At 35.5% G+C, this 19,106-nt stretch overlaps 1 protein-coding gene across 1 annotated transcript in view; it reads right to left on the bottom strand.

Moving 5' to 3' along the window:
• COL24A1 (collagen type XXIV alpha 1 chain) overlaps positions 1-19,106 on the bottom strand; it is a 237,673-nt gene that overhangs the window by 99,546 nt on the left and 119,021 nt on the right. The window contains exons 17-18 of the mRNA XM_078071776.1: positions 18,172-18,225; positions 17,896-18,003 (exon numbers count right to left, since the gene is read on the bottom strand). Of these exons, the coding sequence (XP_077927902.1) occupies positions 17,896-18,003; positions 18,172-18,225 (162 nt within the window). The remainder of the gene's footprint in view (positions 1-17,895; positions 18,004-18,171; positions 18,226-19,106) is intronic.

Here is a 19,106-nt window from a genome sequence, read left to right as displayed (position 1 = left end):
TTTTTAGATATCACTTGGTTTATGGCCACATCAATTTGGATGCTCAGGAAAGTAAAAATGAGGAACATTTGTTAAATTTTCCTGAGCTACTCCTTGATTCCTATATGATGTAGATGGGAACTTAGAAACCCCTGGGGAGCTTGTGTGTGTGTGTGTGGGGGGGGGGTGGTCATTACTCTAGAAAGATGGGGCTCTGCCATAAGGGCTGAGAGCAGATTTCCTGGACTAGAACTGAATGAGAATCCAGAAGACCTGAGAGGGATCTGCAGATTAGTGGAAGCTGACAGGGAACACCACCCCGCCCCCAACCAAAGAAATGAAAACTACTAGCTAGAGACATCATCATCACAGACCAGCAGGGTAGGCAGTAAGCAAATTGACAAGGGATGTTTCTATGTCCCTATCATTATGAATAACACCGGCATCTAGAACCAACACCTCTTCATCCTTGCCATCAGCAGACATTCAGACTCTCTAATGGAAAGGAGTAAAAGAGGGAGGTCGAGAACTGATCAATTTGAGAACCACATCGTAAGAGTCTGAGTCTTATCTAAAGAGACTACTAATTTATAGGAATAAATTGTTTAAGCTTTCAGCTGAGTTGGATTTAAAAATTTCTTCTCCTGGGGCACCTGGGTGGCTCAGTTGGTTAAGTGTCTGCCTTTGGTTCAGGTCATGATCCCATAGGGTCCTGGGATGGAGCCCTGTATCAGGCTCCCTGCTCAGCAGGGGAGTCTGCTTCTCTCTCTCCCTTTGTCCCTACCCCACTAATGCTCTCTCTCTCTCTTGCTTACTCTCAAATAAATAAATAAAATCTTTATAAAATAAAAAAAATAAAAATTTCTTTGCCCCCCAGACACCAACAACTCCTCACTAATCAGTAAGTTAGAGCTTGTGAGGAAACCCAGATGAACCAAAAATAATGAAATCACATATTTGCACATATGTAAGTACCAATTTATAGCCCCATACTACATTTAATAGTATGATTACCCATTCAATTACTCCAGCTAAAACCTAGGATTTATTCTTTATAAATTTTTTCCTCTTTCTCAACATCCAAACAATGAGCAAATCCAGTCAGCTATATCTCCAAAATATGTCTTGAATTGGATCACTATTCTCTATCTCTATTGCCCCCTTACATTCCAAACCACCATACCACTTTTCATCTACACTACTGCCACAGCCTTCTAAGTCCACTTTTAACCTCATAGTCTGTTTCTTCAAAATACCCCACATTATCACTAACAATGTTAATCAAACACATCTCCCTGTTTAAAACCTTCCAAATGGCTGTCCACTGAAATCAGAATCATCTCCAAACCTCTTATCATGGTCTGTAATCCTCCACATGATCTGGCTCCTTCTATTTCTCTGACATCATGTTTTCCAGTTGCTTATTACATTCTAGCTACTTGGCCGTATTTCTCCCTTTCTAACAGTGCATCTAATAAATGCCCTTTCTGCCTTAGGGCATTTGCATTAGATGTTCCCTCTGCCTAGAAAGCTTTTTCTTAGATATTCACATGACTGGCTTCTTCTTATCTTCAGGCATCTCGCTCAGTGTAACCCTAGGTAGTCCTTTTGTGACCACCCCAATTTAAAGTAGCCTATACTTAGTCACTCTTTATCCCATTACCATGTTTTATTTTCTTCACAGCACTTATCACTATCAGAAATTAACCATTCTTGTTTACATTGCCTTCCCACACTACAGTGTAAGTTCCAAGATGGAAGGGAACTTGCCTGTTTTGTTTATTGCTATAACATTAGTACCCAGAACTATGCCTGGTATATAATTGATGCTTAATAAATACTTAATAAACAAATGAATGATAGAATGCATGCCCAAAGTAGAAAATATTTAGCCTTAATCAGACAGTAACCTAGTCTACTTGGTATCCATTTGTAAAGAAATAACATCTTAAAAAGCATGTACTAAAGTTGGAAGTAAAACCAAAGTTTATGAATAAAAGGTGAAGAGTAGTGAGACATTTTTATACTACTAAAACTTCTAGTTTCTAAGAAATGTAGCATATGGATCTACTTGGAACATTTTGCACAGTAAACTTTTGTACACGGAAGAACACATTATGTGTGAAAAAGGGGGTTGACTGTATTCTATATTGTATTTTCTTCTGACATTCTAATCAAAAAGGTTTCCCCTCATTCTTTTGTCCACATATTTTTTCTCTTCAAAGACAGGTTGTTTTCTCTTCTTGCAGGGGTTGGGGGGAGGGTGGGTGGCAGTAAACTTCCACCGATATTAGGCTGGTTTATTTTAGTGTTTGTTCTGAGATGCATAAGAAACATCTTGCTCCAAAATGTCGGCTATTAAAAGTTAACATACCCACTGCAACCCGTTTGTGTATTTAGAGGCTTGCAGGGCAGACTGGAAAAATAGCAACAATTTCTAAATGTGCATGTTTTAATAGATTTCTTCAACAATTATAAAAATAAGAATGCTTTGATATAAATGTCACGTTGACAATAGTTGGTTTGATGTTGAGCCTACTCATAAAATAGAAGGAGTTGGGATTCCAGTCTATTACTTTAAATATGTGAGAATAGCTGTATTGTCTTCAAAGTAACACATCACATCTATTTTTTAAACAACTTTGAGATATAATTCATATTCCATATTATGAACCCATTTAAAGTGTACAATTTAATGATTTTTAGTATATTCACAGAATTGTGCAACTATCACCACAGTAAATTTTAGAACATTTTCATCGCCCCAAAAGAAACCCTGTACCCATAAGCAGTCATTTCCCATTTCCTCCCAACCACTGCCCTGCCCTCCAACCCCCAGCCCTAGGCAACCACTAACCTACTTTCTGTCTTTCTGGATTTGCCTTATTTGGGACATGTCATATCATATTTGGTCTCTTTTGACTGGCTGCTTTCACTAAGCAAAATGTTTTCAAGGTTCATCAAAGTTGTAGCATGTATGAGTATATCATTTCTTTGCATTGCCAAGTTATAGTCCATTGCATGGGCATACTACATTCATTAATATACATTTACTAATTCATCAGTTGATGATCATTTGGGTTATTTCCACTTTTTGGCTATCATAAATAATGCTGCTATAAACAAACATTTATGTACAAGGTTTTGTCTGAACCCTGTTCTCAATTCTATTGGGTATACACCTAGGAATAGAGTTGGTGGATCATATAGTAACTCCATGTTTAACATTTTGAGAAATTGCTGAATTGATTTACAAAGTGGCTGCATCATTTTACATCCCATCAACAATGTATATTTACATCCTCATCAACATTTGGTATTTTTTTTTAATTTAAACGTTTTTTATTATAACCATCCTAGTCAAGTGAAGTGGTATCTCATTGTGGTTTTATTTGCATTTTCTTAATAGCTAATGATGTTGATCATCTTTTCAATTGCTTATTGGCTAACTATATATCTTCTTTGGAGAAACATCTGTTTAAATGTTTTTCACCTGGTTTACCTTTTTACTATTGAGTTGGAAAAGTTCTTTATATTCTGGATACAAGTCCATCATCATATATGATTTGCAAATATTTTCTCCCTTTCCATGGGTGTCTTTTCACTGTCTTAATGGTGTTTTTTGAAGTATAAAACTTTTAATCTTAATGGGGTCTAATTTATTTATTTTTTTTGTCACTTGTACTTTTGGTGTTACCTAAGAAAACTTTGCATAAATCAAGGTCATGAAGATTTACGCCTATGTTTTCTTCCAAGACATTTATAGTTCTAGCTCTTAAATTTCAGTCTAAGGCCCATTTTGAGTTAATTTTTGTGTGTAGTATAAGGAAGGGTCCAACTTTATTTTTTTGTATGCAGATTTCTACTTGTTCTAGCACCTTTTGTTGAAAAGACCATTCTCTCCCTCTTTGAATTATCTTGGTACATAACATGCTCTTGCAATTCAAATTTATTTTGTTCTATTTTTGTCCCCTACGTTTATTGTATCCATTGAGATAGCCAATAACAAAGTTTGCAAGTTATATAGTGATTCCTATCACAGACTATGCTCCTTTTCTGCTTGAAATATTGCAATGCCTTTTTACTATACTTTAAATAAAACCCAAACTTCTGACCATGATTTAAATAATCCTTCATGATCAGCTTCCTATTCATTTCTTTAAGCTCATCTCAAACAACTTTTCACTATTCATTATGCTACAACTATAATTAGCTTCCCTTTAGTTTTCCAAAAACACCTAGACTATTCTCACTTCCACCTCTTGGCTCTTGCTTTTCCATCTACCTTGAATCATCTTCCAAAGTTCTTTGCAGGGCTGGTTCTTTTTCATTCTTCAGGTCTCAACTTAATCCTCCCCTATCCAGAGAAGCCTCCCCTCAATGCCTTGTTGGAAGCAGGCTTCTCTTCCCTTAACCAGCTATTCTTTTTCATCACCCTATTTATGACCATCATTGCACTTATCACTACTTGCAATGGTCTAGTCTCTGGTCAATGTTCACAATATTATAAAATCTGAGATTAGGAATCTTGCTAATCTTGTTCCCCTTGGTATCCCCATTACTTAGCAGAGTTCTTGGTTCATAGAAGGTACTCAAAAACTTTGTTGAATTACTGAATGGACAAATACATTTTATGGAGTCACCATCTCTCAGGCTAATAAAAATTTAGGAACATCCAAGCTAATGCTTTTTTTTTTAAGCTATAGAGCCTTTTCTTCCAAAGAAAGCCTATATAGAAGCCAATATGTTAGATATATATACAAAGAATTTTTTCCTGACTCACCTAGTAATAGAAGAACACTCCTGCCCATTCAGCATCCCTCCCATCCTGGGAGGTTCTGCATAGTTCCCTTTATGTGTAATGTGTAAACTGAGAAACCAAAGAATGACTCACCCAACAATGTACAGCTCTTTAGTAGTAGAGCAGGGATAGTGGTAGAACAATTCTTGCATAATGGTCAGTGCAGGGTTCTTTCTATTTCTGTGTTGGTTTATGACACAACAGTTCAGAACAAACAAGCCTAAGACCAGAGTCATAAAAATCATTCAGAAGATAAAGATTTAAATAAGTCCTTTGCTTCTTAATGCCACTGACCTCAAATTTACAAAGTTACCATTTTTCAGGGTTTCCAAGGAAATTACCTCAGAAATAAGAGTCATGTATACCTTTATCATTCTTTTCTAACTATTGATCAGTCCTCTCATCTTTCTGACTTTGCTGTTAAAGATTCTACTGAGAAAGCTTCTTAGCTTTACTTGGCTTCATTTTTTCTTAAGACATTCCCCCAGTAACAATGATCGTACCATTTTATACAAATGGTAAAAATCACACTTCAGTAAATCCAACCAAGTTTTGTCCTAACAGAATAAAAGAAGACAATTTCATTTTTATATATTCAACTTTTAACTCTCATAGTTTCACATCTGTTTAGATGTTAGATACTACAGTGATAGATTTTTTTTTTTTTTAGAAATGGGTGATAGACCATAAGTCAGGCAGATGTTTCTTCTCAGATGTTTCCAAATTCTTTCCCCATACAGAGTTATACATTTAAACAACTGAACACTTTAGCACAGAATTCAAGCATAAAATATACATTTTAAAATTCTGTTCAAAGAAGTCTACATCTTAGATTTGGGAATTTGTTACTGATGCTTCCCTTGCTTTATTTTTCAATCTAGTTCTCATTTTCCAATCTTCTAGAAAGAAAAGCATTTCCTTCCTTGAAAAACAAGTTTTATTTCTTTTTCTCACTCTCTTTCTTGTTTATTTTTTAAGAATAGGTAGCATCTTTGTGACATTGCCTAAGGAAGAATTTTTTAAAGTGAAAAATAAATCCAACATCAGGCTGTATGATTAAGCAATAGTTCCTTGGATCATAAAATTCTTTTGAAAAAATGTGCCATGGTATTTTTATTGAGTTTATGAGCTGAAAGGCATTTAAAATTCCAAGGAGAACAACAAAAAGAATAAAAAAGAAACACACATGTGTTGTTACTAAAAAAGGCACCAAAGATATGTATGAGGCAAGATTGTTCCTGGGAAAAATTATGAAGCAGATGAAATCTGTGTTTATCATTTTTCCATGTTTTGTTTTGAGCCCCTTTTTTCATCTCTGTTCCGCCCATTACCAGCTGTCATGCTGCATTATCCCCGTCTGGGACTCATGCCTGTTATCCTATGGCATGGCTAGGCCCTTCTTTATCTTAGTTTTGTTCTCCTCACCAACATTTCGTGTTCTGCTGGGGAAACAGACTAGGTGATTGAAAAAAATCCATGCTAAAGTATTAATAATTGTTAATGGTTAATGACTTTCTCATATAAAAATGAATTTGATAAGAATTCTCAGAAAGATAATCACACTGTTTCAGCATTTGTTACTTGGCTTCTCTGTGAGTCCAGCCCTGATGACTCCTCTAAAAAAGATGAAAAATATCAAGAACTCCAAAAAGGCGAAATATAAGCCCGAGCCTTGTTACCTCATGGAGTAGTGTGGCTGAGAGGCACGGAAGTCATAATAAAGGAACTAGATAGAGCCAGCTCTGCTATCTGCTATATTCTTAGCTTTCTCTGAGCCTGCTCTTTTTTTTTTTTTTTTTCAGTTGTAAAGTGGGGAAAATAAAGCACCACTAGATTATTGGAAGGGTTCTATGAGAAAATCTAAGTGAAATTCTATTGTTCAGCCTGGACCCATAGTTTGAAGATAATTTGGAGGGGGGGTGATTCTCTAATGCTTTGTATTTGCTGCAGTGTAACACCTATCATAGTTTTCCAGGACTGAGAGGGCAAGAAAGAGGAGAAATGGGCACTTTACCACTTATGTAAAACCAGAGGGGAAAAAAGATTCAATTTGCCAATTGCTGAAAAACAGGCAACATCTCTGGTTCACCCTCAAAATTCAAATGTCATGTTGATATACACTGGTACAGTTACTTATTATTTTGGGGAAGAGGTGAGAGCATTATTTTAATTATTGCTAAAGGAATCAAAATTATTGGTAAGTGATATGAATGGTAAGACAGCCAGTTTGTGCTTCATTTATGGTATTTGTTGTATTCTTCCAGATAGAGCTTCTTCTCAGTTCTTGGAAACGTAATTGAGATTACTGGGGGCAGGAGCTATCTTTAAAAGGCTGAGTAAGACTCCCATGATATGGCAAAAAGAAAAATCATTTTCTGGGAAGGTCATAAGTGATGACTCCCAAGATAGGAGAATATCTTCAAAGGCAAGAATACTTAGAGAAGTAAAGAGAGAATAATCTTGGGGGAGATCTCATATTTAAAGATGGGAGGCAAGGAAGATGGAACAGTAAAATAAAAAAGCAAAATATCCAGAGAGAATATAGCAAATATCATAAATTAAGCATTTAAGTAAGAGACAAGATGTTCTCATTATTTATTTACAACTTCTATTTGCCCTGTGGTGAGAGAATCTGTCCAATGTGACATTTAGAATTTCCCTTGAAAGAATACTACAATTTGAGATCAGATATTGATAGCTTAAATTATGCCTGCAAAGGATTTCTTATGTCATTCTAGAGCTAGGATATTACTCTATAGTAATAATGTCTATAAGCTGTATGAATAAAAATCAGAAATATTCAAAGTAAGTTTGAGATAACACAAAATGTTCCCCTTCAAATGCTTTATGACAGAAGTTCTATAGCTGAGGCGACATCATCAGGATAGTGACATAAGTCATTCCTGAATTCAGCCATCCTCAGAAGAAGACCAAGTAGCAAGTATCCACATAAAAGACCACCATTGTGAAAATCCCAGAACCTGAGGGTGAGGCTGAAGCACTCTCTTAGATCACAGAGTTACAGGGCCACAGTAAAAAGGTAAGAGTAAAGATTTCATTTTCATTGCATTGTCCTTTCCTCAGACCAGCACAACACTGCATCAGGTGGCTCCCTTGGCTTATAGTTTCTCCAGTGAGGAAAAGAAAACCCAAAGTGGACATTCAGCTCCCCCAGTGTTATGGAATGCTTCCAGAGTAGCCCACTAAGGTCTTATTTCATGGACATCACTGGGGAAGCCTGGGGGCTTGACCACTGAGGATCAGATAGAGACAGAGGACAGACGCAAGGATTATAGCAACCTGAACCAGATCTTGGTGGACTGCATTCCTGTTTGCAGTAGCACCTGAGCAGAGATCCCAGTCAGTGATGCTGCACTTCTGCAGAGCTGAGTTGGTGGCTCTGACTGGTTGGGAGCTTTGTTGAAGGGTTCTGCATGATTTGGGTCCCCAGCCAAAGGATCATACCTGCTGTGGAGCCCATTATATGGCCCTGAGTTGCAACCTTGCCCAAGAGCTAACCATATACTCCCATCCCACTTAACCAAGATGGCCTGGGCATAGAACCTGGGCAGTTGTGGAGTCCATACTATATATAGTTCTACTCAGGCAGGCAACCAAGCCAGCAGCCCTGCCAAAATGTTGGGAATGACCACAGAACCTGAACAGTGGTCATGGGAAGCCTTGGAACCCAGCTTAAAGTACTGTCCAGCTGTGAAGCCCAGCCAACAGCTCTACCCAGCAGCAAAATCTAGCTTATGGGCCTGTACAATTACTAAACACAGCCTGCAACCTTGTATAGGCAAGAAGCCTGGGCTAGGTGGCCCTGCCCAATTACAAAGCATAGCCTTCAGCCCTACGCAATAAAAGCTCAGACAGTAACTCCACACAACCATGGAGCATATAGTCTCCAACCTCAGCCAACACTGAGATACAGCTGAAGAACCCAGTTAACCAGAAAGCCTGGCAAGTGACCTTACCCAACACAGGGGCACAGCCAGTGGGCTAAGTAATCATGAAGCACAGCCTGTGACTCTATACAAACTTGAGGCACAGCCTGTGGCTATGTCCAACTGTGAAGCCATGCTTGTGGTCTCATGAACATGGAGTTCAGCCAACAACACTATTCAGTTAGGGTGCACAACATGAGACCTTGCCTGACTACAAAGTCCAATCAGAGGTATTGTCCTGCCAGGGAATACAGCTTGAGACCTCATCATTCCAGCACTCCTACCCAACCAGGGTGTCTATTCACTGGCCTCCCTTTAAAATGAAGCCCAGCCAACGGGCTCACCCATCTGCAGAGAAAGCCAGTGACAACCCTCCCCCAGCTCAGACCATGGGTAGGGGCCTTGCCCAACTGGAGACCTCAACAGTAAGCTGTGCCTGCCCACAAATGCTACCAGTTAACCCGTCAGCTAAATACTACCAGTTAACCAGTCAGCTAAGCAGATTGGTGAAGGACTTTCCTTGCCAAAATAAACTTCTAATGTCTGGAAGAGGGACTGCTTATTCAAATGTGCAGATACCAGTGCAAGGATACAAGGACCATAAAGAATCAAGTAAAGATAACAATGCCAAAGGAAACTAATAAAACTTTAATAACTGATACCAGAGTAACGGAATTCTACGGACTTTCTGACAAAGACTTCAGAATAATCATCTTAAAGAAGTTCAGTGAACTCTAAGAACATACAAATAGACAAATAAAATTAGATAAACAATGTATGAGCAAAATGAGAAATCGAACAAATAAATAAAAACCATAAAAATAAAGAAAACAAAAATCCTAGAGATGAACAATACAATGACTGACCTGAAGAATTCAATAGAGAACTTCAGTGGTAGACTCAGCCGAGCAGTAGAATCAGTGAACTCAAAGACAAGTCATTTGAAATTATCCAGAGGAGTAAAAAGAAAAAAAAGGAACAAAATAAAGGGAAAAAAATCTATGGTACTTATGAGACAGCCTCAAGTGAAATACATGTATTGTGATAATGCCAGAAGGAGAAGAAAAAGAGCAAAAAGTCTATTTGAAGATATAATGGCTGAAAATGTCCCAAACTTGGGGAGAGAAATGGACATCCAGATTCTTGAGGCCCAAAGGATCCCAAATAAGTTGAATCCAAAAAGAATAACTTTGAAAACACCTCATAATTAAATTGTAAAAAGTCAAAGACAAAGGGAGAATTTTGGAAGCAGCAAGAGAAAAGCAACTGTCACACAAAAGAGAGTCCCTGTAAGACTATACGTACATTTCCTAGCAGAAACTGCAGGCCAGGAGAAAGTGGAATAATTTCTTCAAAATATTCAAAGAAAAAAAGTTAACCAAGAATACTATACCCAGCAAAGCTGTCTTTCAGAAATGAAGAAGCTATAAAGACTCCCCACCCTCCCCCCCAAAAAAGCTGAAGAGTTCACCACTAAACCTGTCTTACAAGAAATGCTAAAGGGCATTTTTCAGGCTCAAATAAAAGAATGTAATTAATGTCATAAAAACATGAATGTATAAAACTCACCAACAGATGTAAATATATATTCAAAGCCAGATTCTCTAATATTGTAATGATTGTGCATAAATCACTTACAACTCTAGTTAAAAAGTTAAAAAACAAATGCGTTAAAAATAATAACTAAAATAATTTATTATTGTATCATAATATAAAAAGATGTAAATTGTAACATCAATAACCTGAAATATGAGGAAGGGAGAAGAAGTAAAAGTATAAAGTTTCTGTATAGTATGGAAGTTGTTATCTGCTTAAAATAAGATGTTAAAACATATTTATGTGAGCCACAAAGAATGTAGTAGATACACAAAATTTTAATAAAGGATTAAGTCATACTGCCTCAAAAAGTCATAAAATCACAAAGACAACACAAGAGAAAACAAGAAGACATGATCTATAAAACAGTCAGTAAACAATTAAAATTAAATGTCAATAGGAAGACCTTACCAGTAATTAATTATAAATATATTAAATTCTCTAATCAAAAGATACAGAATAGCTGCATGGATAAAAAGACAAGACCCACTCATAAAGACTCACTTAAGCTTTAAGGACACACAGAGACCGAGTGTGAAGAAATGGAAAAAGATATTTCAAGCAAAAGAAATAAAGGAAACCAGAAGAAAGCAGGGATAGTTACACTAATATGAGACAAAACAGACTTTAAGCTAAATATAGTCAAGAGACAAAGAAGGTCATCATATAATGATGGTAATCAATAATATGTAATTATAAATATTAATCAATAATATATAACAACTGTAAATATTTATGCACCAAACATTGGACCTCTTAAATATTGAAGCAAATACTAACAGAAATAAAGAAAGAAATAAATAGCTATTCAATAGTAGTTGGGGACTTTAATACCCTACTCTCTAAAATGGTTATATCATCCAGGCAGAGAATCAATTAGGCAACAATGGATTTGAACAACATGATAAACCAAATGTACCTAACAGACATATATAGAACATTCCATCCAACAGCAGCAGAATACATGTTCTTTTTAAGTCTACATGAAACATTTTGAACAATAGATCATATGTAAGGCTACAATATAAGTCTCAACAAACTGAGGAAGATAGAAATTACATCAAGTATCTTTTCTAACCTCATGGCATCAAACTAGAAATCAACAACAGGAGGAGAGCTGGAAAATTCACAAATATGTAGAAATTTAAAAACACAGTCCTTAACAACCAATGGACCAAAGAAGAAATCAAAAGGGAAATTTTAAAAATCTTCAAACTAACAATTGTAAATATTTATGCCCCCAACTTGGGAACACCCAAATACATAAATCAATTAATAACAAATATAAAGAAACTCATTGATAAGAACATAATAATAGTAGAGGACTTAATACCCCACTTACAGCAATGGACAGATCATCTAAGCAGGAAATCAACAAGGAAACAATGCCTTTGAATGTTACACTGGACCAGATGGACTTAACAGATATATTCAGAACATTTCATCCTAAAGCAGCAAATACATATTTTTTTTGAGTGTACATGGGACGTTCTCCAGATCACATACTGGGTCACAAATCAGGCCTCAATCAGTAACAAAAAGACTTGAGATCATACCATGCATATTTTCAGACCACAATGCTATGAAATGTGAAGTCAACCACAAGAAAAAAATTGGAAAGACCACAAATACATGAAAGTTAAAGTTAAAAAAAAAAAAAAAGAAAGTTAAAGTTAACCAGGAAATTAGAAATAAAAAAAATACATGGAAGCAAATGAAAATGAAAACACAATAGTCCAAAACATTTGGGATGCAGCAAAAGTGGTCATAAGAGGGAAGTATATAGCAGTACGGGCCTACCTCAAGAAGCAAGAAAAGTCTCAAATACACCACCTAACCAACCTTACACATAAAGGAGCTAGAAAAAGAACAGCAAATAAAGCCTATAGTCAGCAGAAGGGAAATAATAAAGATTAGAGCAAAAATAAATGATATAGAAACAAAAAAACCCCAGTAATCGAACAGATCAATGAAAGTAGGAGCTGGTTCTTTGAGAGAATTAATAAAATTGATAAACCCCTAGCTAGACTTACCAAAAAGAAAAGAGAAAGGACCCAAATAAAATCATGAATGAAAGAGGAGAGATTACAACCAACACCACAGAAATACAAACAGTTATAAGAGAATATTATAAAAAATTATATGCCAACAAATTGGGCAATCTGGAAGAAATGGACCAATTCCTAGAAACATACAAATTACAAAAACTGAAACAGAAAGAAATAGAAAATTTGAACAGACCCATAACTAGCAAAGAAATTGAATCAGTAATCAAAAATCTTCCAAATAACAAAAGTCCAGGGCCAGATGCCTTCCCAGGGGAATTTTACTAAACATTTAAAGAAGAATTAATACCTATTCTTCTGAAACTGTTCCAAAAAATAGAAATGGGAGGAAAACTTCCAAACTCATTCTATGAGGCCAGCATTGCCTTGATTCCAAAACCAAGGACCCCACTAAAAAGGAGAATTATAGGCCAATATTCCTGATGAACACGGATGTAAAAATTCTCAACAAGAAACTAGCAAATCAAATCCAACAGTACATTAAAAGAATTGTTCACCACAATCAAGTGGGATTTATTCCTGGGCCGCAAAGGTGGTTCAATATTCACAAATCAATCACCATGATACACCACATTAATTTAAAAAAAAGGATAAGAACCATATGATCTTCTCAATAGATGCAGAAAAAGCATTTGACAACATACAGCATCTATTCTTGATAAAAACCCTCAACAAAGAAGGGATAGAGGGAACATACCTCAACACCATAAAGGCTATCTATGAAAGACCCACAGCTATTATCATCCTCAATGGGGAAAAAATTGAGAGATTTTCCTTTAAGGTCAGGAACAAGACAGGGATGTTCACTCTTACCACTGTTATTTAACATAGTACTGGAAGTCCTAGCCTCAGCAAGCAGACAACAAAAAGAAATAAAAGGCATCCACACTGGCAAGGAAGAAGTCAAACTTTCACTATTTGCAGATGACATGATACTCTATGTAGAAAACCTGAAAGACTCCACAAAAAAATGCTAGAACTGATACATGATTTCAGCAAAGTCGCATGTTACAAAATCAATGTACAGAAATCTGTTGCATTTCTATACACCAAATATGAAGCAGCAGAAAGAGAGATCAAGGAATTGATCCAATTTACAATTGCACCAAAACCCATAAGATACCTAGGAATAAACCTAACCAAAGGTGTAAAAGATGTGTACTCTGAAAACTATAGAATACTTACAAAAGAAACTGAAGAGGACACAAAGAAATGGAATAACATTCCATGTTCATGGATTGAAAGAACAAATATTGTTAAAATGTCTGTACCACCCAAAGAGATCTACACATTTAATGCAATCCCATCAAAATACCACCAGCATTTTTACAGAGCTAAAACAAACAATCCTAAAATTTGTATGGAACCACAAGAGACCCCAAATAGTCAAAGCAATCTTGAAAAAGAAAAGAAAAGCAATTCTGGACTTCAAGCTATATTACAAAGCTGTAGTTATCAAGACAGTATGGTACTGGCACAAAAACAGATACATAGATGAATGGAACAGAATAGAAAACCCAGAAATGGACCCGCAGCTACATGGTCAACTAATCTTCAACAAAGCAGGAAAGAATATCCAATGGGAAAGAGAGAGTTTCCTCAACAAATGGTGTTGAGAAAACTGGATAGCCACATGCAGAAGAATGAAACTGGACCACTTCCTTACATCACACACAAAAATAAATTCAAAATGGATGAAAGACCTAAATGTGAGACAGGAAACCATCAAAATCCTAGAGGAGAACACAGCAGTACCTCTTTGACATTGGCTGTAGCAACTTCTTACTAGACACGTCACCAGAGGCAAGGGAAACAAAAGCAAACATGAATTATTGGGACTTCATCAAAATAAAAAATTTCTGCACAGTGAAGGAAACAATCAACAAAACTAAACAACAACCTAAGGAATGGGAGAAGGTATTTGCAAATGACATATCTGATAAAGGGTTATTGGGCAGAAGACATGAATAGACATTTTTTCAAAGACATAAAGATGGCCAACGGACACATGAAAACATGCTCAACATCACTCATCATCAGGGAAATACAAATCAAAACTACAATGACGTATCACCTCACACCTGTCAGAATGGCTAAAATTAACAACACAAGAAATAACAGGTGTTGCCAAGAATGTGTAGAAAGGGGAACCCTCTTACACTGTTGGTGGGAATGTAAGCTGGTACAGCCACTCTGGAAAACAGTATGGAGGTTCCCCAAAAAGTTAAAAATAGAAGTACCCTTAGACCCAGCAATTACATTACTAGGTATTTACCCAAAGAATACAAAAATACTGACTTGAAGGGACACATGCATCCCTATGTGTATATATATATATACAAATAGTCAAATACATATAATGGAATATATATGTATATATGTATATAAAGGAATATATATATATGTGTATATATATATATATAAAGGAACACATATATATAATGGAATATTACTCAGCCACCAAAAAGAATGAAATCTTGCCATTTGCAATTACATGGATGGAGCTAGAGAGTATTATGCTAAATGAAATAAGTCAGTCAGAGAAAGACAAATACCATATGATTTCACTCATATGTGAAATTTAAGAAACAAAACAGATGAACATAGGGGAAGAGGGGAAAAAAAGAGAGGGAGGCAAGCCTTAAGAAACTCTTAACTACAGAGAACAAACAGAGTTGATGGAGGGGAGGTGGGCAGGGAATGGGCTAAATTAGTGATGGGGATTAAGGAGGGCACTTATGACAAGCACTGGGTGTTGTATATAAGTGATGAATCACTAAATTATGCTCCTGAAATCAATAGTATGTTAACTAACCAGAATTTAAATAATAACTTGAAACAAAAATTAAAACAAAAAATCTTCAAACAAAATTGGAACCACAATATAGCAAAAATTTATGGAATGCAGTAAAAGCAGTTCTAAGAGGGGAGTTTACAGTGATAAATGCCTACTTTAAAAAAGGAGAAAGATCACAAATAAATAACCTAACTTTATACTTCAAAGAAGTAGAAAAAGAACAAACTCAAGCCAAACTTAGCAGAAGAAAAGAAATGATGAAGATTAGAGCAAAAGTAAATAAAAAGAAAACAGAAAACAGAAAAATTAGAGAAGAGATTAACAAAGTAGTTGGTTTTTTAAATGACAAACCTGACAAACACCAAGACAGAAAGGCCTCAAATACAGTTAGAAATGAAAGAGAAGACATTATAAATTATAACACAGAAAAACAAAGGATCATAAAAGACTACCAATATTTGTCAACAAATTGGACAACTTAGACTATATCTATTCCTAGAAGCATACTACTTACCAAGACTGAATCATGCAGAAATAGAAAATCTGAACAGACCAATAATGAATGAGATTGAATAAATAATGAAAAACCTCTCAACAAAGAAAAATCTAGCATTTGCTGATGAATTCCACCAAACACTTAAAGAAGAATTAATGGTAATATTTCTCAAACTCATCCAAAATTTTGAAGAGGAGAAATATACCCAAGCTCAGGTCAGTATTACCCTAATACAAAAGCCAGATAAGGATATTATAAGAAAACTACAGACCAAAGCCCTGATGAATATGGATGCAAAAATTCTCAACAAAATACTAGCAAACTAAATTCAACATCCCATCAAAAGGATCATACACCGTGTTCAAGTGGGATTTATTCCTGGGATGCAAGGATGGTTCACCTGCAAATCAATCAATATGATATACCCCATTCACAGAATTAAAGATAAAACCATCTGATCATCTCAATAGAAGCAGAAAGAGTATTTGACAAATTTCAATAACTTTTCATGATAAAAACTCTCAATAAAGCAGGTATAGAGGGAACATACCTCAACATAATAAAGGCCATATATGACAAACCCACAGCTATCATCATATTTAACAGTGAAAAGTTTAAAGGTTTTCCTCTAAAATCAGGAACAAGAGACCAAGGTGCCTACTCTCACCACTTCTATTCAATATAGTACTGGAAATCCTACCAAGAGCATTTATGCAAGAAAAAGAAATAAAAGGCACCAAAATGAGAAAGGAAGAAGTATAACTGTCTCTGAAGATGGCATTATCTTCATATATAGAAAACCCTAAATACTCCACACAAAAAAACCTGTTAAAATTAATAAATGATTTCAGTAAAATTGCAGGATACAAAAATCACCTAGAAAACCCAGTCATGTTTCCATACACTAACAATGAATTATCTGAAAAAGGAAGAAAGAAAACATTTCCATTTACAATAGCATCAAAAACAATAAAATATTTAGGGATAAATATAACAAAGGAGATGAAATATCTATACACTGAAAATTGTGAGACATTGATGAAAGAAATTGAAGACACATAAATGGAGAGCTATCTCTTATTCATAGGTAGGAATAATTAATATTGTTAACATGTCCATATTATCCCAAACCATCTACAGATTCAATGTAATTCCTATCAAGATTCCAATGGCATGTTTTACAGGAATAGAAAAAATCCTAAAATTCACATGAAACCAGAAAATACCCCAAATAACCAAAACAATCGTAAAAAATTAAAGCTGGAGGTATCACACCTCTTAATTCCAAACTGTATTAATACAAGACTATACTAATTAAAACAGTGTGGTACTGGCATTAAAAAAGACATAGACTAGTGGAAAAGAACTGAGAGCCCAGAAAAAAATGCATGCATATATGGTCAACTTATATTTGAAAAGAGAATGGTATATATATATGGTTTATATATACAATGGAATACTGTTCAGTCACAAAAAGAAGGAAATTCTGACATTTGCAACAATATGGATGGACCTGGAAGTCATTATGTTATGCAAAATAAGTCAGACAGAGGAAAAAAAATTCTGTATGATCTCACATATGTGTGTTATCTAAAAATCTGAAATCATAGGAACAGAGAATAGACTGATGGTTGTTGCCAGTAGTGGAGAGATGGGGGAAATGGTGAATGGATACAAACTTCCAGTTATAAAATAAGTAACTCATAGAGACATAATGTACAATGTGGTGACTATATTTAACAATACTGTGTTGTGTATTTGAAAGTTGCTAAGAGGGTAAATCTTAAAAAATTTCACCACACCACAAAAAGGTAATTAAATAAAGCAATGGATGTGTTAACTAACCCTATTTGGTAATCATATATGTGTGTGTGTGTGTGTGTGTGTGTGTGTGTGTATAAAATCATCACATTACACACCTTAAATTTACACAATGTTGCTTGTCAATTATATCTCAAAGTGGGAAGAAAAAAAACTTCAAGGACTTGTGTGACACATGGAAAAAGTATCTTTCTTCCTTGGATGTTAGCTAGGCTGATTATCAGTCCCTGGTTTGGCCCTCTCTCAAGCCACAGTTCCACACCTTCAGTTATCCAAAGAACATCTGAGAGAATCAGAATGTGTGTGTGTGTGTGTGTGTGTGTGTGTGTGTGTGTGTACATGTAGAGGACTAAGTTCACAGAGTACTCAAAAATGAGCTCAGCAGTACTTACCGGAGGGCCCATTAGACCTGGTCTACCCAAGGGCCCTGAAGCCCCTGGTAAGCCTGTCTCTCCTTTTTCTCCATCCTCTCCGGGAAGACCCCTTCCTCCAGGGTTCCCCTGTAACCCAGTAAAAATTTTTAAGAAAGGGAAAGCAGTAAAATAAGTATACCACACAATAAGCAGATTTTTGTTTGGGACATAAAAGTAATCATGTAATTATGTAATATTTGAAAGATTTCACAAAAAATATCTACTTTTATATGTAATGAGAAAAGTATAATTTACCTTTAATCCATCTTTTCCTTGGAGACCTTCTTCTCCAGGAGCTCCTGGTTCACCCTATTTTGTAGCAAAAACAGTAAGATTAATTATTTTGCTAAATTGCTCACCTTATTTTTTGCTCCTGGTATCTATAGAAAGTAGCAGGTTTGTGTACATCTATTCCTACTTCTAATTTATTTATAAGGAATATTTGGCAGTATAATAAGCTTGATATAATTTGCTTGGAATAGCTCTGAAGATGATTTAAAGAATCAGTATTATAAATTCAAATATAAGATAGGCCCAGAATTTTAACTTTAGATTATTAAGGGAAATATACATTCATTTGGTAGCTCTGAAAATTTATATAGCTAGACCTGCGTTTCCTGAGTTCAAGGACTATAAATACTATATCTCTTAAAGTTGTAGTACCTTCCTATACTGAATTAAATGGATTAATATGACTTAATTCAGTTAAAACTAGATTTTTAGGGTCTGTATTTTCTCGCTTACAAGGGAGAGGTAACAATTAAGGCCCTGGTACATCAAGAAGCTGTCTTCCAGATATAGAACTTAACAGAAAAGTATAGCCATAGTCTATGAAGATATTAAAGTAATATTGGCTCTCTTGTTACCTAAAATATTTACAAGTGAGTTATTTAGTGCATCTTCACAGTTGCTCCTTTGCTCCCACCATTGACACTTCCATCACCCCAACCTCAGACTGCCCACCCCCGTGCAAATAAAGGGAAAATGAAAAAGAAACTGGATGTAAAACATGTCTCCCTACTTTGCCTTTTAGTATGCAAATGTATCTTGAGATTACCTTGGGCATTGTTTCTTGGGAAAAAGCTTACCACAGCTCAAATTACAGGCTGTCTATATTAGAATAACTTCTGTAAGCTCTCTAATTATACTTATTTATGATTATTTCCTTGAATCTTGTTAACTTTGTGACT

This window comes from Halichoerus grypus, chromosome 5, assembly GCF_964656455.1.
Source record: "Halichoerus grypus chromosome 5, mHalGry1.hap1.1, whole genome shotgun sequence".
Taxonomy (NCBI): domain Eukaryota; kingdom Metazoa; phylum Chordata; class Mammalia; order Carnivora; family Phocidae; genus Halichoerus; species Halichoerus grypus.
The sequence above is the reverse complement of the archived record's forward strand: the minus strand, read 5'-3'. Positions and strand labels throughout refer to the sequence as shown.